The sequence below is a fragment of the Neolamprologus brichardi genome, chromosome 6, assembly GCF_056152115.1.
Source record: "Neolamprologus brichardi isolate AB-2024 chromosome 6, ASM5615211v1, whole genome shotgun sequence".
In the NCBI taxonomy this organism is placed as follows: Eukaryota; Metazoa; Chordata; class Actinopteri; order Cichliformes; family Cichlidae; genus Neolamprologus; species Neolamprologus brichardi.
The window spans coordinates 10,298,931-10,319,898 of record NC_142109.1 but is presented as its reverse complement, the minus strand read 5'-3'; the positions used below and the strand labels follow the sequence as shown (position 1 = coordinate 10,319,898).

The 20,968-nt window shown below is 41.2% G+C and overlaps 2 protein-coding genes across 6 annotated transcripts in view; one reads left to right on the top strand and one right to left on the bottom strand.

Moving 5' to 3' along the window:
- fam193a (family with sequence similarity 193 member A) overlaps positions 1 to 3,848 on the bottom strand; it is a 17,654-nt gene extending 13,806 nt beyond the window's left edge. For both annotated transcript variants that reach the window (XM_006796132.3, XM_006796134.3), the window contains exons 1-2: positions 2,719 to 3,848; positions 510 to 584 (exon numbers count right to left, since the gene is read on the bottom strand). In XM_006796132.3, the coding sequence (XP_006796195.2) occupies positions 510 to 584; positions 2,719 to 2,940 (297 nt within the window). In that variant the 5' untranslated portion in view covers positions 2,941 to 3,848. The remainder of the gene's footprint in view (positions 1 to 509; positions 585 to 2,718) is intronic.
- arfip1 (ARF interacting protein 1) lies at positions 3,282 to 20,968 on the top strand. Of its 4 annotated transcripts, XM_087841659.1 has the most exons (10): positions 3,282 to 3,692; positions 5,022 to 5,374; positions 11,938 to 12,039; positions 14,296 to 14,404; positions 14,987 to 15,088; positions 15,842 to 15,954; positions 16,186 to 16,407; positions 18,243 to 18,400; positions 18,781 to 18,955; positions 19,045 to 20,968. In XM_087841659.1, the coding sequence occupies exons 2-10, from the start codon at positions 5,024 to 5,026 to the stop codon at positions 19,198 to 19,200; spliced, it is 1,488 nt and encodes a 495-aa protein (XP_087697785.1). In that variant the 5' UTR covers positions 3,282 to 3,692; positions 5,022 to 5,023; the 3' UTR covers positions 19,201 to 20,968. The 4 variants fall into 4 exon arrangements, with proteins under 4 accessions (XP_087697785.1, XP_087697787.1, XP_087697788.1 ...); XM_087841661.1 differs by lacking the exon at positions 14,987 to 15,088 and having other exon boundaries at positions 3,285 to 3,692; XM_087841662.1 differs by lacking the exon at positions 5,022 to 5,374 and having other exon boundaries at positions 3,288 to 3,692.

The following is a 20,968-nucleotide window of genomic DNA, read 5'->3' as shown; positions in this document are numbered from 1 at the left end:
AATCCATTTATTATTATTATTATTATAAAAGATCAGTGAAAAGCAAATATTTGCAGACAATATCTGCTCACTGATCAATCAGTTGGGTTCTCTATGATAAACAGTACATTTCATACATATATTTCCTCGTTCCTTGTTCAAATTCATGTTCGTGATGTGTGTTGTATGGATTTGAATTCTGAGGAAAAACGTCACTAGTAATCAGGAAAAAAAAGGCCGTTATCAACATTTAAACCCTACTGTGAAAAAAATAAAAAATACAAATGCTGGAGCATCTGAATGTATGAATAACTGAGGCAAGTCCTACCGAATATGAATACGTTCCATACTTAAAAATGACTGGATTAACAGAAACACTGAATGCTTAAATCTTGAGTGGGTTTCCACCATTTAGCATACACACAGTTCTATTGTCAAGGTGTGTATTATACTGGTAAACTGGACATGTCTTTGAGCGACAAAGGTTCTGTATCATTGAGTGGATTCAGAAACCCTTGACTGTACTTTACCTGAAGGACTCCAGAGAAGTCAGCATTCACCGGTCCTTCCGTAAACTGTGGTGTAACGCCGCTGTTCACTTTGACCTGATGGACACAAAACAGCTCATAGTTTACAATGAACTCATCCCTTTCTATTTATGCAGGTGATCAATTACACTAAGCGATGACACAGTTTCTATATTACACCCCAAGCTTCTAATGTTTTTTGTATTATTTTCTGGGTTTTATATTCGACTGCATATATATTTATACTGATAAACCTCTCATAGGTTCACACCAGTACACACTGGATACACAGAAAGCCTATAAACAAAATTGCCCAAAAATGATGTACGCACATTTAAGGAGTCAACTCGGAAAAATTATAGCAAAACATAATCTCTATCTAGCCATGCACAGACTGGCAGAAAAGTAGTCGGAACTGATCATTTAGACTAAAGGATTAAATTCAAGCAGTTTCATGTTATGTAAACTTAAACGACAAATTACTGTTGCTGCTGCAGGCTGACACAAACCACCATGGTAGTAATCGGTGCTATGAGAAAAACAAGTTGGCTATCTGTGCATGTACTGTTACGCATTAGTAATAACTGACATTTAAAAATAAAAATGAATGCTGCAGTAAAACATGCACATAAACATATTGTAAATGATCCAATACCTGAACAACTAGGACTCCAGTTTATATCAAGGCTCTCTTCTTTTTAGTAACTGCTATACTGTCACCTTGCACTATATAGTATATAAACACGTACTAGACAGTGTATGCTTACTTTATGGATGACTAAAGTAAGGTGTTTAGTGCTAACAGCATTGGTTTTTCTTTCTCTGTGTTTGTCTCACACACTGAGATAGAGCGAGGCTGAGTCACTGAGATAGGTGCAGATAGACTGGTATTACTTTAAGGAATTAATTTTTAATTTAATTACCGTTGTCTTGACAGTTTTTCAAGCTAACACTAGCTCCTGCACTATGACTCACAGGTGTTTCTCCTGTTTAGCACAGGCCTGACTGAATGACTGGTCTTTGTTTAAGCTTCATGATATTTTGCGTACAAAAAGAGTACACAAAACAGCAGTGGCTCCAAGTAGTCACATTTGGTTTTCCATAATGGTTTAGCCAAGAAATGTCTTGTATCATTTACCTTATTAGCGCAGCAGTGAATTAACAAAGTTAAAATGAATAAAGTTACGATGAAATAAATGAAGCTTGGGGTATTTTTCTTTATTTTCAGCGATATTGTTGTTACCATGAATTCTTCTGCCCACTTGTAGCGGAAAATCTGATACTGTAACATCACTAATCCCAAACAAACAACACACACACACTTTCTACGTGAGAGACCAGAATAGCTACAAAAGCACAACAAACGTACACAGAAGCACAGACAGGACATAGTTTCCTTCGATGCAGAATACAAAACACTCAAGTGTTATTTACGCGACCCATTAAGCTAACCAACATCTCCGATCTTGTAAATAAGCTTGCTAACCATCTTAAGATTTCACTGTTAAGTTTCACTATCGTGGTATTGAAGTATACGGGCTCATTAGGCTAACGTGGAGGAGGTAGTCGATTACTTTAGCTGGTCCTCTGGAAAATATGACCAAGTTAAACTCAAACCTTTACAGACTAGAGAAATAGAGAGAGAGAGAAAAAAAACGATGGAAACTCGGAATTTAAAAACACAAAACAGTGATGAGATTGTTAGTGCTTTTGACTGTTAGCATAAGCTAGCATCAGTGTTTACCTAGGTGATAGCAGCTTTTGAGCCACCTACGTTAATCTTAATGTTATTCCCGAATAACTTTGATTCGAGCAGCCCAATCTATACCTGTGCTAGCCATACACAGAGAAGAATATTAGATCAACCAAGTGCTTGATTGTGTCTAAATTGTTGTCGATACACCTACGACCTCTTAACTCTTAGCTAACGATGGTAGTGCCAGGATTTCGCCAAGACTTTAGTAAGTTAGCCTGACGTTTAAGACAGTGTGTTATATTACACTGGGGACTGTTTAACTGCTGGCGATTATTTCACAAAGAATAAACAACTATTATTAGCTGTGATTAAGCCGGTTAACTACCAGCTACGTTGCACTTGTTAGTTAGCTAGCTGCCTTCCTCGCATCAGTCTCGGGCCCAAATCAGATGTGTCGTTGATAACTCTCCTAGCTGCTCGCCCCTGTTTTGACATCCAGTAGTGTGACACTCTTACCTCGTCGTTTATGCCCGTGATGGATCCTATATTCCCGCTGCCTGCACTGCCAGGTGTCAAAAAGCCGACGACAGAGGCAGGTGCTGCTGTTCCCTCACAGCCCAGGGCCGAAGCAACCCCGGCCTTGCCACCGCTGGTATTGCAGACAGCACTGCAGCTACTGCCACCGCCCCGCTTGTTCTTCCTGCGTTTAGCCCCCCGTTTAGCATCGGTTGGACTCATTTTTCCCAATAAAAGAAGCGAGACAACTTGCCGTCCAGACTTAGCAGAGTCTCAAGTGGAATGCCTGTTGCAATCACTCGCGTATAAATCCTGGATAGCAGTATAGAGACTCTCAAAACGGCAGACACTCAGTTCCATCAAAGTGCAAGCCGACTTCATATATTCCAATATGGCCTCTGACTGGACTGCCTCAACCAGGGCTCAGATCGCGTCGAAACGTAAATGTGCGTCCCCACCCAGGCGCTCGTGGGAAATTGAGTTTGCCATGGGAAATCACTTTCTAAGCAGATAACAGGGAGAAAGTTGTAGTTTGCGGAGATAAACACTGACGTTGAATGCTTTACAAACATATCGGTCTTCTTCTTATCTTATCCCTTTGCCTTAGATTATATGTCTCTACTCGGATCTAAAATAGATAATAAACGTATTACAGGCATCCGACACAAACTGCAAACAACACATTTTAACAGCAGGGGGAGAGCGCATCCCGCGAATGATGTAGTTTGCTTCAGCTGACAGCAGAGGCCCAGCAGAGTGGAACAGTCTTTCCGGGCAGTCAATCAGCGAGTCTGGCGTCTTTGCCGAGAGCGAAAGACAGCAGATGATAAACTGCTAGTACATCTATATGCACCGTCTGCGATAACAGCCCTTTGCGCTAAAACGTCCAGTGCGGCCCGGTGCTGAGGATTTCAATAAGCATCTACAACGGCTAACGGGGCACAGCTAAAACAGTTAGCCGCATCCGCGCACAGGTAACGTGAACTAAAGTTTTCTTCTTCCCTGTTTAATTGTTGCACGGATGTGCACATCCAGAGAAGCTTCAAGACGCTGTCAAGTTTAAGTGCTTTCATTGGAAGTTTTCCCTTAGCTGCCTGTCGGCTTGTTAGCTACTTAACGCTAGCTAACTACACGTCAACAGCTGCGATAGGTTCACGTTAAGTCAAATTAGTGGGCAGCTCAGGGCTAACCGACTAGCGGGTAAAGCTAGGGAACGGTTTGGTTGATGCATACTTATCACTTTTATTATGTTGCAATCTTAATAAATGAAATGAATTAGCTGCATTATATATTTGGTCTGGCAAGTATTTTTTTTTATCACTTTTGAACAGCCTTGCAGCAAGTCACGTGACTGCACTTCAACAGGTAACCTTGATAAACTCGACTCTGTTCCGGGTAGTACTAGCAGCATCCACGTCGATTTCCACAATGTCATAAAGGCTATAAACCTGACGCGGTTAACACTATGTGAAAGGTGCACTTTGTTTCCGGCAGAGAGCTGAAAATCTGGAAATTATCCAACAGTTTTCTAATATCGGAGGTAGTTGCTCCAGTATCTCAAGTGACTGCTAACAACCTGTAGACGTACCTGTAGTTTTACAGGTACACTTTAAAATGCAAGGTAAAATTCAATCGAAATTTACCTTAGAATAAATAATAAATAGAACTGTAAAATCCTGTTGTGAGTTTCTAGTTGGGTATTGGATTACACAGCAGCTCCTGAGTGTAGTTTAAAAATGGTGTCTATATGTGAGCCACTTCACTTTCCTGTTGTGCAAGTGCTTTCATCAATAACAGAACCCCAGGTTGTGCCTCTCACATGGATTCGACTCAAAGTTCAAACATGGCCATTCGATAGACACATTAATGTGCTGGAACTGTAGGACATACACCACAATTACAATTGGTCTTTACATGTGCCTGATAGGCAGACTATTCAGAGGTCTGGACTGGGGCTGATAAGGAAGTATAGTACATGGATGTGCTGTAGGTGTGGCCCAGAGTATGTATTGTGCAGCCTCAAATCCCACTACTCGTTTAAACAATGTGAATTTAAACAATTCTAACTTTGTACAAAAACATGACTTTGTATAAAGTTAGGAAACCGTTATTGTGATTCCCTGGTGCTGTATTTAATAAAAAGTAATCACTCAGTGAGATACAGATACACAAAGAAGACTTTGAGAATTTTAAAATACCTTACAAGCAGCAGTTAACTAATTTCACTTTGTTAGTAGGGGCACTACAAGCAGTCAGCCAGCTTCGTGGGACTTTTTCATACTTGCCTGTCTGTCTGTTTCCAGGTATGTCTGAAGTTAGTCTTGAGGCAGAGTCGGGGAAGACCTCATCCGAGGAGCCTCAGATGGATTGTGAGGAGGATGGCAAAGCAGAGGAGAGTTTGAGCAAGGAGTTAAAGCAGGAGAGCGTAGACAGCAGCAGTGTCAGGGAGGACGATGTGATGTACGACATTGACATTAACAGTGATGAAGAGAATGCAGAAAGCAGTAACAGGAAGGGACAGAAGGCGCATGATGAGGGCATTCAGAGCGAGACTTTGGCGTCTGGTCGTGTAGCTGATAGGGGACACGAGACGAAACGCAGCGTTGAAACGGCTGAAACACCACAGGAAAGCGGAGATACTCACACTGAAACAAAGGTGACATTTACCTTCACTCTGAACAATCGACCTGTCCTGGCACTTCCTCTCTGTGCTCTCGCTCATGTTGCCATTTTGTCCTTGATTTGCTGTTGCGGTGGCGGTATTCTTCCTATATAATCAGGGTAAATATTGTTGCGGAGCTTTATTAGAAGTAATCAATTTTAATTTTTACGTTTGCTTTGTTTCATCTTCCACTTGCTTTGCAGGAGTTACAAATTAGCTGGTTTTCTCTCTGTTGGTGGTGCGCTTGGTTTTCTCACTAGTTACCAAGTGTTGCTTTGTAATGTGTTTGAGGATCATCAAAGCCTCGTGCACTCTGCTCTTTTGGCTTACAGCAAAGTGATTGCTAAGAAAAGAAATGAATTTCTGTTTATTACTTTGTATTATTGCAAATATACATGTGTTACAAAGTGCTGATTTGTCATGGTTATCCCCTGCTGGCTGGTAAGTATGAATTTATCCATATTTTGCCTTATTTAGATTAAAGTTAACTGTTAACTGAAGGTTAATGTGCGAATGATACAGTTTCCTCCACTTTTTTTTGATAAGTTGGGCATTCTTACATCTCTTGAGTTCTGCACATGCCGGTCACATGGTTGGCTAGAGAGATTTGGAGTCCTGACTGAACGTTCACAGGCAATCCCACATTTCTTGTTTCTGGAATGTGACTCCTTAGGTTGTTGTTTTGTGTTCAGTTTCAGGCTCAGCGCCAGCATTGAATGTGGCATCCCAAGAATTTTATATCAGAAATTTTAATTGTTCTTCCCATTTTCCTTTAGTCACCCTGCATACTTTTGACGTAGACACATTTCAGGTTTTGCTTGTGTTTTTGTTTTTGTTTGCAGTTTGAGCACAACATTGCGCAAAACTAATGTGTCACGTTCTTCTGTAGTTTGCAAGACGTGACTCTTTCCTTCTAAGGCTGACACAGCTAATTGGACAGTAAGCTTATTGTTATTATCCATCCCTCCCTCTTACATCATCTTGATCTGTATCCAGGTTACTGAACCGTAGGGAATGGCAACCTATGACATGCCATACCTTGTCCATTCGCACGCCTGACTCATTTGCAGCCAGTGGAATAACACTGTTAGCCAGTTTTTCTGCAGACTGTGGGTGTGAACATTTTTGCCTCAAGGCCTCTGATAATTTGTTGTTCTGTGAATCGTCTCTTTATGTTTTGTTTTTTTGTATAAAAAGAGTCATTAATCTGGTTGCATGAACAGCTAGAATTTGCTGCTAAAAGCACCAATAACAGAACTAGTCAGCAAATTTATTTACACATTTTCTTGTTCTCTGTTTGTTATGGGAGATGTACCTTTTTCAGGCAAATGGTTTGAACCTGAGTGGAGCCAGTCTTACCTGCAGCTGGTAGTTGGATAAGCAGAGCAGTGCTTATCTGTGCTGCCTGCCTGCAGGTTTCCTATGGCCTTTAAGTATTAATGTGCCGATCACGCGGTGCAGCCAGAAAAGCAGTGTCTTTATTGCACATCCCATCCTGTTTTTAATGTGTTATACTGTGGATCAATAAGTGAAGCAGACAATTCTGTTTTTGATAAACGATTTTGACTTCCATTCACCCCAACACACTAAACTATTTTACATCAAGTGTTCCTCTTGAGACAAAATGTGATCAAAGCAAAATGCCAAATCTATGGCTTTGAAAAGTATTTGAGAATGGTATAAAGTGGTTTACACACCATAGCTGTTATAAGTAAAAATGGCTCACTGCAGCTTCCAGTATATCTTATTTAGTTGCATTCCAAGCTGCAGTCGAATTCACAAGTCATAATTAGAGCTGGAAGTTCTCACAGGTGATGGTATATGTTAGAGTGAAACCTGAGCCATGAAGTTCAGACAGTTGGCACTAGTCCTTTGGTTATGATTGTGCCAAAGCACAGACCTGAGGGCAGAAGGTGTGCAGAGGATGTTGGCTTCTATCATTCTCAAACAGAAGAAGTTTGGAAACACCAACAGTCTTTGTAAAAACAGGTCAAAAGAAGTAATTATAGACAGAGGGCCTCAGTCGAACAGGTATTCAAGAATCCAGTCTAGTCTGTTTTGGTCCATTGTGAACAACGTTCAAATAGAGGGGGAAAATGGTGCAGCAGTCACTGATCGAGCCTGCTGGGAGACGCATACCGGTAAGCAGATCTTAACAAGGAGAAGCAAAATCCTCTGTTTGAGGAACCAAAGAGGGAAATATCTACCCACAATTCCTAAAGACGTGTGTGGAGAAAAACCCGACACTGACCACCACTTCATTATTACGACCCCTACGCTGAAACTTGGTGGTGGCGGCATCATGCTGTGGGAATACTTTGAAGCAACAGGTCCTTGCAGATGTATGCAGATAATGTAGTGCAAGCCTGGATTGAATTTATTTCTCAGGATCTCAGGCTGTGTTAAAAGTTTATATTTCATGAACACAATGCCCTGGTGAGAAAACACAGGAGTGGCTTTGGCTGTTGCGACCCAGCTAGAGTCCAGACCAGAATCTCTGAAGAGACCTGAAAATGGCTGTGTGTCCAAAAACACGTGCCAAGTTTGTAGGATGACTTTCAAATAGTGTTGAGGCTATAGTGGCTCCCAGATACCCTGTTATGGGATATTTCAGTGTTATATTTTTTGATAAATGTACCAAACATTCCCTTTCTTATTGTGAAGTATTGTGTTGTGTGTGGGTTGATGAGAGAGAAAATGCTGTAGGGGTCAATATAAACTTACCGTTATGTTCTCACAGTGAAACCACTCAGCCTGTTAAGACAGGAACCGGCTCCTCTTACCAGCTGATCTGGATACTACTTGCATTATTTAGAAAGGGGTCAAGATTCATAAATAAAATATCTTGCTCAAAGATGCAAATTCTCCTCTACTGATTATAAAAACACCTCGCTTTAAATGCTTTTTTTCCCCACACACTAACATTCACAGGCCTCACAAAAGCTTCCATACAGAATGTCATAGTGATTAGGTCAGCGTCCCAGTTTTCAGGTCCACAGTGATTAGGCCATAAAAAAGTACTAAAACTAGCACAGCTGAATCTTCATCCTCCAACTGCAGGCAGATTATTATAGTTTAAACCAAACTGATGTGGCCATAAACTGTCTCCACCCTGCGGTTTGCTCCGAGGTTGAGCTAAACAAGCCAGTGTGTCACTGCATCATGATTAAGGCTACGATTTCTATTTTTCATGGCGAATAAAATGAGGACTGCCACATGATTATTCTGAGAATTGAGTTTTGTTCGATGCTTATTCCAGCTGGATAGGGTGAGCTAATGCTCACATGCACATAGCCACAAAATTTGGGTATTGTCTGTTTAAGGCATTGCAGTGGCAGATATTATTTTATTAACCTTTATTTAACCAGGAAACTCCCATTGAGATTAAAAACCTCTTTTTCAAGGGAGACCTGGCCAAGATAGGCAGCAGCAGGTGTCTCACAGTTACAGAAATTACTCAAACACAGGCAGCAACAACACACATGCAAAATAAGTGAAAGAATACAAATAAAAAAAATTCAATAAAATTCAAATAAAAATAAATAAATTAAAAAAAAAATCTGTTAAAATGGCAATCAATCTAATTGAAACAGTTGCATATTAGGAGATGTGGAAGGCCACTGATGATGCTTTCTATTCTGTGTAGCTTTAAGAAGTAATGTTGTGAAATAGGGGAGTGTGGAAAGCTGATGCCAGTTGTTGCACAAAAACTTCATATCCTGATCGGTGCTGAAATCAATCAAAGCAACGATCTTAAATCTAATCGTAAATTCAATCTTTTCATCCTGTCTTGATGATCAGTGAAGAAAACTGTGAGAGGAGGATGGATTGATCAGTGTCATGGTGATGCAGCATGGTTTAGGTATGTTAATGTAGAATAGTCAAACTTACCATGTTAAGTATTTGTTGAGGTTAAATATTTAAAAAAGCAGTTTAATCGTCAAATTATGTTATATATGTCATTGAGTGTGAACAAAAGTGCTAAAGTTACAGAAAAAGCCCCAGTAAACTTCACTTCAAACTCTTACAACTATATAACCTGCTACAACTGCTGTGTTCTTGGATCTTGGCTATGAGTACATAAAATTACAAAATGAACATGCTGTTGGCCATTTAGACTATAACGCACTTGGAAGATGTTTACTTAAAATTATAAATCCAGTGAGAAATAGGGGGATTTTTTCTTCTTCTTATTGACTTCTGTATATTAAACTTATTTCCAACCAGACCAGTGGTTCCCAAACTTTTTTTGCTGGGCCCCCCTTTGTTTTACAAGAAGATCTTCGCGAAATGGGTGTAGTTTTGTGTAGTTGTTTTTTTTTTCCAGTGCAAGAATATTTAAAACTGCCTCATATTTTTTTAAATGCCTCTCTGTGCAAAATGGGTTTACAAATATGAACAACTCCCTGAGAGGAAAAATAAAAAAATGAAAGGTTTGTTGCAAAAAAAACCCACATTTAATCCTCACATCTTTTCAGTGACTGGTGTGAGCCTGCCTGTTGCTGCAGATCTTCTCAAACCTGGGTTGCAGTTTTGAGACAGCCACTCTGAGTTCATTTTCAATGTCCAGCTTTGATCTGTACTTCGTCTTGATTGAAGCCACAGCAGAAAAGCCTACCTCGCATAAGTAGGATGTGGCAAAAGGAAGAAGTATTGCCAGGGCTCTCTTACCCAGCAGTGGGTAATCTTTGTCCACTCCAATCCAAAATGCAGCCAGGGTCTTTGAATTAAACTGCAGCCTCTTAGTTGAATCAGAGGTAAGATCAATGAACTGTTCCTCCTCGGATGTGCTGAAGTCAGCAGGGGGTGTTGCACTGAAGGGGTCACGGATCCAGTCATATTCTTTGGAATCTTGCACCAGGAAATATCTCTGGAAATGTTTCTGAAGGGCAATGAATGATTTCAAATTCTCAAATGAGTCCATGTTTCCATCTTTCACTCGCTGCTTCCACATTTCAAGTTTTCTGACAAATGATGTGACTTTATCTGTCAGATGTGGGAGGTGAGTGTTTGTGCCCTGCATCTGCAAATTTAGTTCATTGAGTTTCAGGAACATGTCACTGAGGTATGCCAGTTTCATGAGAAAGTTGTTACAGTTAAATTTGTTGGTAAGATCACTGCCCTCTTCCTTCAAAAAGATGCAGATCTCATCTCGCAGTTCAAAGACCCTGGATAGCACCTTCCCACGTGACAGCCATCGGGACTCGCTGTGATACAAAACGGCTGTGTGGTCAGAGCCCATTTCTTCACACAGTGCCGAAAAAATCCGGGCTTTCACGGGTCGTGTTTTGATGTAGTTGACTGTGGTGATGACATCAGTCATTACGTTACTCAGCTCAGGACTGAGCTGTTTAGACGCCAGTGCTTCGCGGTGTATCATACAATGCGTCCACTGCACATTGGGGGAGACGCGCTTGATGAGCACTTGCAGCCCTCCTCGTTTCCCAGCCATAGCCTGCGCCCCGTCTGTGCAAATCCCCACACAGTCCTCCCATTTCAGCTCGACCTCTTTTAAATAAGAGTCTATGATTTTAAACAGTTCTTCTGCAGTGGCTCTGGTAGGAACTTCTTTGCAGAAAAGTAATTCCTCCCTCATCTCATCTCCATCAATGAATCTGACATACGTTATCAGTAAGCAGTCTTTGTTACTATCAGTGGCTTCATCCATCTGCAGAGAAAAGCGGCTGTCACGCACCTTATCATTAAGTTGCTCCTCTATGTCCTTTGACATATCATAAATGCGCCTGCAGATGGTATTATTGGACAGAGGAATATTCCGTAGTTTGCTGGCTGCTGCGTCGTCAATCATAGTTGAAACCATATCCATAGCACAGGGAAGTATTAATTCCTCTGCAATTGTGTGCGGCTTTTTACACTGAGCCACTCGGTAGGCAACTTTATAGGAGCTGAGGAGAGCATTTGCTGAAACAGATGCAGCTTTAGTAAAGTGACACTGTTGACCACGACAATTTCGAAGTTTTTGTCTGAAAAAGTCTACTGATTTGTCTTTGTGCTCTGGATGTTTTGTCTCCAAGTGGCGTCTTAGCTTGTTAGGCTTTAAACTGTCACTAGCTAGCACAAGACAGACAACACACTGCGGCCTCTCCTCATTACCCACCGTTGCGCAAGTGAAGCCAAGCGCAAGGTATGCTTCGTCATATTTTCTGCTTTTTGGTTTGGAAGGAAGTGGGTCTGTATGCATATTTGGTGATGCTTCATCTTCTGCTTTTCGTTTGTGTGCGAGCCCCGTCAAAAACCTGTCCATTATGCTAGCTAGCAGAGTTCTTTTTTTTTTTTTTCTTTTTTTTTTGTGGTACTTCATACCGCGCCCCCCTGCAATTGCTCTGCGCCCCCCCAGGGGGCGGGCCCCACACTTTGGGAACGTCTGAACCAGACGATGAGTCACCCCCTGCTGCCCATTTGAAGGACGCAGCTCCTCTGCACTAGCTTAATTTTAAGCCCTCAACGATACCTCTCTTATTTACAGTCTATGATATCCAGTCTCCTCTTTTTTTCCTTGAGAAATAACCTGCTTCATTTAACCATCCTTATTGCAGGAGAGCACAATGGCCGAGGAGTCCCACAGAAGCACAGCGGCGGAGATCCCCGTCACCAGCAATGGTGAACTAGAGCAGAGCCCCGAGTCTGTATTCAGCAGGGTAAGAGATGAGCTTAGTTTCTTTAAACCTTAAAAACTGTGCAAATATCTGTGAAGAGTATGTGTCAGAAAACAAGGGAAACTTGTATAAAGGGATGTATTTGATATTTTTAACAACTTTTACAGTCAATTGATATTTAGTTTGCCACGATTTCTAAAAAAGAGCATCAACTGTACACTTTGGAGCAGCTCTAAGTGGCAGATGTTTGGGGTAAATTAATTTAAGGCGGTCAAGGAGTGATGTAATGGTACAGTAAAGAAAAGCACTTTCCACCAGAAACCAATCACATACAGACCCCAGACACATTTCTTTCTCATCAGTCTGAGAGTTGGCAGTGATTCCAGCTGATTGCTCCTTATAGCTCACAGTCACACTGCCAAGTCTGTTCAGCTCACAGACAGTATAAAAGATGGACATGGGTACTGTCATTTCACCTGCGGTTCTCTGAAGTTCTGTTTTGAAACCTCAAACGAGTGTTTCCTCAGTTACTGTCTTGGTCGCGAGACATCAGATGTGACGGGATGGGGCGGGTCTGGCTGTGAAACCACTTCGTCATTGGCTAATAACTTATGGTTGACAAGCCCATGAGCGAGCAGAAAATACCCCAGCTTATTTTCTTTTTCAGATATAATATGACCAAGTTTAACAATTAATTTTTTTAGTCAGTATGACACAAGAATGAGTGACTAACGAGTGAGTTCAGTAGCAAAGTGTTTAGAGTTTGGGAAAGAGAGCCATTTTCCCATAGACTTCTATAGGACTGGAAGTCTTTTTGCAACCACAGCTATCGCCATCTGGTGGTCTTCAGATAGAGTGCAAGTTTTTAAGCACTTCCACATTGGCCTTTTCCCAGTCAGACAGCTGTGTTCAGATTTTTTTTTAAAAATTTTTTTTAAACTGTCTATGGTGTAACCACAAGCATGTGTGGAACTTTAAAATGTTTAATCCTGATAAAATAACTTGCTGAGGCAGGAACTGATAAATTGCCGGAAGGTTCTTACCTGGTTTCATCTGACTTGATTTAACTTGAATGTGAATGGAGGAATGAAATAAATATTCTTATATTACTTATGCGTAAAATGATAAAAACGTTTGATACATGTGTTCCATGCCACTTGAATCCTGCTGTGATGAATCAATGTAGAGCCTACAGCGTCTACACAAGTGGCCAAGTCCTTTGTTAGTGTGTGACAAGTATTGAGCGGAATAGCCAGATATCTGGGGAGGTGCATGTCAGGTCGCACCATATGGCTTCATATACCTATAGTGTAGATCAGGGGTCTCCAGCTCCAGTCCTCGAGAGCTACTGTCCTTGACAGCTGAATCAAATGGTTAAATTACCTCTTCAGCATGCCATCAAGTTTGGCAAAGTCCTGGTAATGAGCCATTCACTTGATTCAGGTCTGCTGGAACAAGGATGCATCTAAAAGCTGCAGCACAGTAGCTCTTGAGGATTGGAGCTGGAGACCTGTGGTGTAGATGGTGATAGTCATGGAGGGAGTGGTCCTTTTGATTGGCTCTCGCTTTAGGAAGGCATCAATATGTGTAATGGTGACAGCAAAACCATAACGCTCCATGTTTTTATGGTCATAGTTGCTGGTGACCACATGGTCATAACTCTCCTGAACTTAAACGCAATGATTCGGTGCTGAACGAGATGAATTGATCCTGGGCACGGCTGTTTGAGCTTTCTTGAGTGTGAGGTTATTAATTTGTTAGGAGTGGTGAATGTTTCACAAATTGTTGCGTGCCACCCTGTGTGTCTGCACTGTTAGTGGGCAAAAATATATTACATTAAAACTTTAGATGGTATAAAAGATTTAAACAGCTTGATAAACCACACTGGAGGTTTTCTCTCTTCCCGACCGTAGATGTATTTCAAAAGTGACTCATAAATTTAGCTTCACTAAATCAGTTGTTAATGTGCGAACCCATAAGACCTTCTTCTGATTAAGCCTTTGGGGACACCCACCAATCATCTGTAGCTATCACGCAAAGACTTCCTGTTCTGCTTGCTGGTCAGGAAGGCAACTAAAAGATGCTAAGAGACAGCTAAACTGTTATCAGGGGATAGCTGATAGTCTTGAGATTGTATTTCAGTAAAAGCCATCTCTCTACGGATCCCCAGGAGGATGGTTTCAGACTACAGAAGGAAGCTTCCAGTCCTTAAGAAATCAAGTGCAGATATGTTTTTATATGTTTGTGTCTGTCAGGTCCACTTAAACTATTTTATCTTTGTTTTGTTTCCTCCCGTAGGACTCTTATCCCAGTGGCCCGGGGGCCATAAACCTTTCAGAGACTTGTGTCACATCAAGCAACTTTGCCTCAACCACGGAGGGCATCATTGAATCAGGACCATACAAAGGTGAGCCGTACTCTCCCCAGTTTTACGCCTGTTGCTTTGTGGACCGTTTCCTCACTATTCAGAGGTTTTATGAAGCAGCATCTCTGTCAGTGTGTTGTCAGGCTTTGTCAGCTTGTTACATTATTGGATTTTATTTGCAACATTCTGAGTTTACAAACCGCCCATCTGTCCGTGTTCCCACTGCCCCGCTTTTGTTTTTGTTTTTGTTAAATCTCTCTGACATATAAAAGGTAGAAATTTGAATTTCTAAAGCTGGACATCTAATTGAATTTAATGAGTTTGCTGTGATCTTCACATCGTATCGCCCCTTCTGCGTTTTATCATCATGTCCTTGTTACAAATGCAAATAAAAATCTCCCCATAGTGCGTAGAGCTGCTAGAGCCCATTCACTGCCATGTTGCCATGGCTATTTTCCATGTTATTTACACTGGCTGAGGTAGGCTTTTGTTCACAAGCACGTTCACCTACAGCGCGGGGAGAGCTTGGGGCGGGGGGCACAGGAAATAAACACCAGGGAGAAAGTCCCCCTTATACTTGTGCTGGAAAAAAGGTAACGCACTAATGATAACTCTATCTCCCAGGGTCAGCAAGCCTGCCCACATCTCCTGTGTCACCTGTAGCTCCCAGCTCGGCTGTTGCCAGCCGCCTGGCACGCTCTTCCAGCGATAGTCAGGCTGAGAAAGGTACCTCGAAGCGATGGTGTATGAATCAGATGAAGCAACACCATTTTCTACGCAAAATTAACCACAATCTACTTTACCGCCTTTGGTTCTCACCAGGTCCTTACCTGCTCTTTATTCCTACAGGCTGTGCTTCATTGCAAATCAAACCTTTCCTCTCCCTTCCTGTTTGTTGGCTCTTCAAACTTTGCCTTTGCGTAAGACCGGGCGGGCTAACATAAGTAGTGTTATGCTTTGCACTGGCTATCGGTGAGCATTTAAATACCCTTTAGAGTCCTTTTTACTGAGGTCTACATCTCAGAATGTGTAGATTTAACTTCTTGATTGCTTGGCTTGGAGAAAAAAACTGCCTGCAAATTTAATCTCAGTGGGTTTTCCTGCCTGCAGCCTTTGTCCTGGCGTAATGTGGCACCCGGCATGTCTTTACGGAGCCTCAAAGCTGCCATCATGTTTTTGAAAGGCGGTCAGATGAGAGAAAATGGAATAAATCAAAACTTTCTTCACTGCTTTGACATTTGATTTTAAAACTATCACTTAAAGCTTCTGTAGCTGACCTTTTTGTTTTACCTTCAGATGATGACCACCTTCTACAGTTTCATCAGCTCTGGAGCTCCGTATCTTTCAGCATTTCTCTAGACCCAAAACAAAACTAAATGAAGCTCCTGTCATTTACAGTATTTTAATGCTGTAGAGTTAATTCCAGCTGGGCTGTTCATAGATATCACCTTGCTAAATGAATAACTTTCAACTCTCCAGGCTCGATGACAGCACAGCCAAAGAGCGGAGCGGTGGTGCTTTCAGAAGACTTAAAGAATCCAGCGATGGAAAAACTGGACCTAGTGAGGAAGTGGAGCATCAACACATATAAAGTAAACCTCTCTTTAATTGATTTATTATTATGTCCTTTTTCTAACCTGCTTCTTCTTCTTCCATTTGTAAACTGGGATGTTAGGAGAGTGATCGACATTCTGTCACTGTAGACGTTATTGTGACTCCACTCTTAAGTAGAAGCTCCCAGCTGTCCCTGTTCTTATGTTTTAATTTCTCTCTCTCTCTATTATTTGCTTGTTTTGTTTCAACAATCCTGCTGTCCTCCACAGTGTACCAGGCAGATCCTGTCAGAAAAGCTGGGTCGAGGCTCGCGGACCGTGGACCTGGAGCTCGAGGCCCAAATCGAAGTCCTCCGTGACAACAAGAGAAAGTACCAGCATGTGATCAAGCTGGCTCAGATGCTGGCCAGTCAGCTCTCACAGATCATGCAGACACAGAGGCAGCTGGGAGATGCTTTCGCCGACCTCAGCCTCAAGACACCGGAACTCCACGTGAGTCCCCATAAAATCTGAAAACCGCCAGACTGGATTTAATACAGTTTAAAAAAAAATCCTACAGAAGCTATTGGCTTGTGATCCGTCTGAGGGCTCTGAGCTTTCTTTGGGTTTTTGAGGTATGTCAAACATGAAGCCAAAATTTTCAGTGTTGTGAAGGTGGTTCTGCTTCAGAGTGTCTAGATCACCATAGCAGCTCATGCTCAACATATAACTGTGTCCAGAGGCTATGAGTTTAATTTTACATTTTAAAGATGCTTTCAGTACACAAGCAGATTGGTTTTGCGTGTGTGATTTTAATTAATTCGTTTTTTTAAATGAATATGTGCTATGAGTGAGATATAGATCATCTAGAGCCATATCTTACTGACATCACAATAAGTCCTTCTGTGACGTTACAGCAGCGCAACCGGTCTGTGTTGCATTGGCGCTGTAATTTGCATGTCTCCAGTGACGCAGGAAAGCCATTAATATGTTTTTCTGCTTGCTCCTCCTATCCTGCTGCGTCTGTTTTGCATCGTTGAATCTGCAGCTTATAAAACACCGATCAGAAAACTTGATCGGCAAGATTGGATCCCATTTCACTTTGACCTGGTCTCTTTCAGAGCGCTATGGGACAGCGTCAGACCTGATATGAACTGAGTAGCCTTTAATTTTCATGCCGTTTTTTGTATGAAGTTTGAAGCTCTGATGATTAGAGATCCAGTTAGAAGTAAACAGTAGCAGTGGGCAGTAAAGTTTTTCTGCAGCAGTACTGTTGCTTTCTTGAAATATTTATTCATTCATTCATTTATTTTCTATAGACCTTGATCAGCCATTATCCTCTTATGTCCTTTTGTGCAGAAGTACAAAAACACATCAAATGCCCGCTGCATTAGAGACTGAGTTAACAAAGAGAGGTTCAGAACCCCAGTTATTATACAAATTGTGATATTCTTTTAGGTCATATTTGTTGTTTTACTTTCTAGTATTTAGAGGTATCTTATGTGACAGCATGCACACATTAGTTAACCTCCTAAGACCCGAACTCTTCCACGGCATGCATTTTTAATTTCTCTTTGATATTTGGGCATATTGGGACCAGATGAATGTAAAAACAAAGAATTACCAGTTTTGTTTTGTTTTTTAGTCTATATTTTTGTTTCTAAGAAAAATGAGAGCCACATATGAGGATATTTGTTTAAAAATATGTTTAAAATTTCGATAGAACAGTAGCAGTATATCCTCGTAAGTGGATATCAGGCGCTTGTAGAGCCAAATTGAATATTTTGGTCTAAATAACCCAAAATGTGGTGTCCAAATATGTGGACGCCAGGTCCTAGGAGGTTAAGAGTTGTCCACCATTATTGGATGTGATACACTGGTTGCTAGGGAACAATGTGTATTCCCTCGACTGAAACCAGTGCTTCTTTTTTCAGGTTGCTTTCGGTCACTGGTTGAAATCAGAAAGAAAGAAGTTGGTTGTTTGCCAGCAGTTTGCCACAGCTGAATGTAGTTTTTACGGTATTGTCGCACCGCCGGGTGGGCGGCGTGGAAACCTAAGTTTGTGAATGCGTGAAGCTTGTAGTATTTAGTTATGGTGGTGATTATTCATCTTTAGAGGCTGCGGTTTGGGGTCATTTGAAAAAAGTGAAATCAGAGCTCTTTATTGCATTGTGTAATGCTGAACTTTAATAAGTTAATTGAACTTTCACGATGCCTTAAGTGGGCATTTTTCAAAATAAGTTTGTGTGTTAGTCGATTAAATTTGTGGAAGGTCACAGCTTAAACAGATTCATTGTTTTTTATATATTGGTGCAATAAACACAAATAATTGTGCCTGTTCTTTTCAGGAGGAGTTTGGATACAACGCTGAAACCCAAAAGCTGTTGTCCAAAAACGGAGAGACGCTGCTGGCTGCCATCAACTTCTTCATCTCCAGTGTGAACACGCTCGTGGACAAAACAATCGAAGACACCATGATCAATATCAAACAGTATGAAGCTGCAAGGTAATGTGCACACAGGCTTAGTTCTACTTCTGCACCAAACAGACTTTTATTTAATCGTGAGACACAAAGCTTTGGCTGGACGCCCACGGAAACGTCTTTCTCTAAAGTTCAGACATATAAGTTGTGTTTGATGAAACCATTTTAATTAAAATGGACAGTTTTAATTTTGGACAAATTTAATTGTGTTTAAGCTGCTGCCGGAGATTCAGGTTGTTGAGGTTGACAAACAGACTCAAGGACAGCTTTTACATCAGGGCAATATTTAATAATACATTTATGATGCACTAATGTAAAACATTTTTTTGTACAAAAATTATTGTTGATTCAGTTGACGCAGTTTGCGTTTTTCTGATGTGGTTTATATATTTAAACACTCCTAGGGTTGAGTATGATGCATACCGTACAGATCTGGAGGAGCTGAATCTGGGGCCGCGTGACGCCAACACCGTGCCGAAGATCGAGGTGTCTCAGCAGGAGTTCCAGACCCACCGCGAGAAATACGAGAGGATGCGAAATGACGTCTCCATTAAGCTGAAGTTCCTGGAGGAGAACAAGGTTGGTTAGATGCTAGCTCGCTCTACATATCAGAGGCCACGTGTTAACTTTCAGCTAATTGTGTCGCTTTTTCGTTCCTGTTGTCTCAGGTGAAAGTTCTGCATAATCAGCTCATCCTGTTCCACAATGCCATCGCTGCATACTATGCTGGAAATCAACAGCAGCTGGAACAGACACTCAAGCAGTTCCACATCAAGTTGAAAATGCCAGGCGAGGACAGTCCATCTTGGCTGGAAGAGCACTAATCATTCCTTTTCAAAACCTTTTTGGCTCCATTTGACAGGACATGTCAAATTTACAGAGAAACTACAGGAGCTTTCTTCCCTCTTTAACGCTATTCTCGCTGCTTTTCGAACTTTGAGAACTGTAAATGAAAATAATGCAAAAACGGAAAAAAAAACTCCCACATTCCATTTTTCTTTGTTAAATCGTTTTCCTTCTTCTTGGTTATTTCAGATCATTAAAATACGCACTTTTGCACTGTTTGACAGATGTGTCAAACAGATGTTGCTGCAGTAAACGCGTTTGGAAACTCTACATGGCCTTTTGTATTCCAGCGTATGATTGTTGTATCCCAGCACAGTGGACATGTTGGCTTTGTAAAGTGGGGCAGCTATGGGATCGAAACAACTGCCGTTTTACTCACATTCTTTATACTGCTCTTATCAGCCGATGAATGCTTTGTGAAAGATAAGCAGGAAGCTTTTTTTTTTTTTAAATGCAAATCCTTTAATGAATTGGTCAATTTTACCCACAAACTCTGATTAAAGTGGTAGTTTGATATTTTGGGAATTTGCTCTGTCCTCTCAGTTTAAAGCCAGCAGCTGGTTAGCTTAGGATAAAAACTGGACACGAGGGTAGCTTTACTCTTTCCACCGGTTAGAAAGGAACCTGCCTCCTAATACCTCTAAAGTTCATGAACACAAAAAGCCAAAGTGTATGAAATCAAGGTGTGCTTGTGCAGAGGTAAAACCAGGCAGCCATGTTTCTGATTGTGAATTTTATGCTAAGCTACTGTAACTGACTTCTTCCTCTGGATGAGCTAGATGGCTGTCCATCCCCACATTTGTGCAAAAACCAAAGTTTTCCCAAATGTTTGAAACACTCCGTGCAAAGAGATGGCAGTTCAGATGACGTTTACACAATCCCTCTATTTTTAGGACTTCTGGGGGTTTTATTGTTGTTGTTTTGTCTACATTCAGGGCTCGCGGTTGAATGGGTAAAAGTGTTGATAAAATGAAGGATCAGCCTTATGTGAATAGATGTGCCTTGATTTCTTGAATTGGTTCTACTCAAATCCATGCTGTCTGGTCTTCTTGTTAAAAGCAGGTGCGCTCGCTACCAGTGTTCAGAGAATGGAGCAAACGAGCACCTTCCACCCTCAGAGATGGATCCTGTACAATTTTACATGTTTAAACGCAGCACAAATAAAAGGAAAACTCCCGTACCTTGGTGAAGACGTGCCGTTCTCAAACATACTTATCCATATTGCACACGTGCACATTTCTGAAATTGAGATCAAAAACTTGTTAGAAGTGTGTGACATGTAAGTTTTAAACCAAAATGCAATTAACTTGAGAGATATTGTCTTTTGTAAATTTAAACACCAGCATTCTTTTGCATAGGCTGCATACGGTTTCCTTCGACGGGCTGTGCGAAAGTATGATTATTCCAAAGGGGACGCTCTGTCTGCTAGTGTGGTCCTCACTTTGTGGATTTGTACTTCTCCTGTGGCTCGCTATAGCAGTGTGAGAGCGTGAATCTTGTACAACAATCTGTTCCTTAAAATAGATGGCTATATATTTTTAATCTCTTTGATTTTTAGTATGACAAAAATGCTGCCTTTTGGCGTTGTTTTCCTAAAGACCTGCATAATGGTGTGCTACTGTGGTAGCACCGTGTCCTAGTGGGCATCTACCTTTGTAATAATGAAACATTAACAAATGTTGAGTTAAAAGGGTTGTGAATGTTGTGTAACCTTTTTTGGGGGAAAATAAAACATTTAAAAAAAAG

Coding starts and splice junctions, on each gene's coding strand:
- arfip1 (XM_087841659.1), top strand. CDS start 5,024: ATGTCTGAAGTTAGTCTTGAGGCAGAGTCGGGGAAGACCTCATCCGAG. Junction 5,375..11,937: donor ATACTCACACTGAAACAAAG/GTGACATTTACC, acceptor TCCTTATTGCAG/GAGAGCACAATGGCCGAGGA. Junction 14,405..14,986: donor TGAATCAGGACCATACAAAG/GTGAGCCGTACT, acceptor TCTATCTCCCAG/GGTCAGCAAGCCTGCCCACA.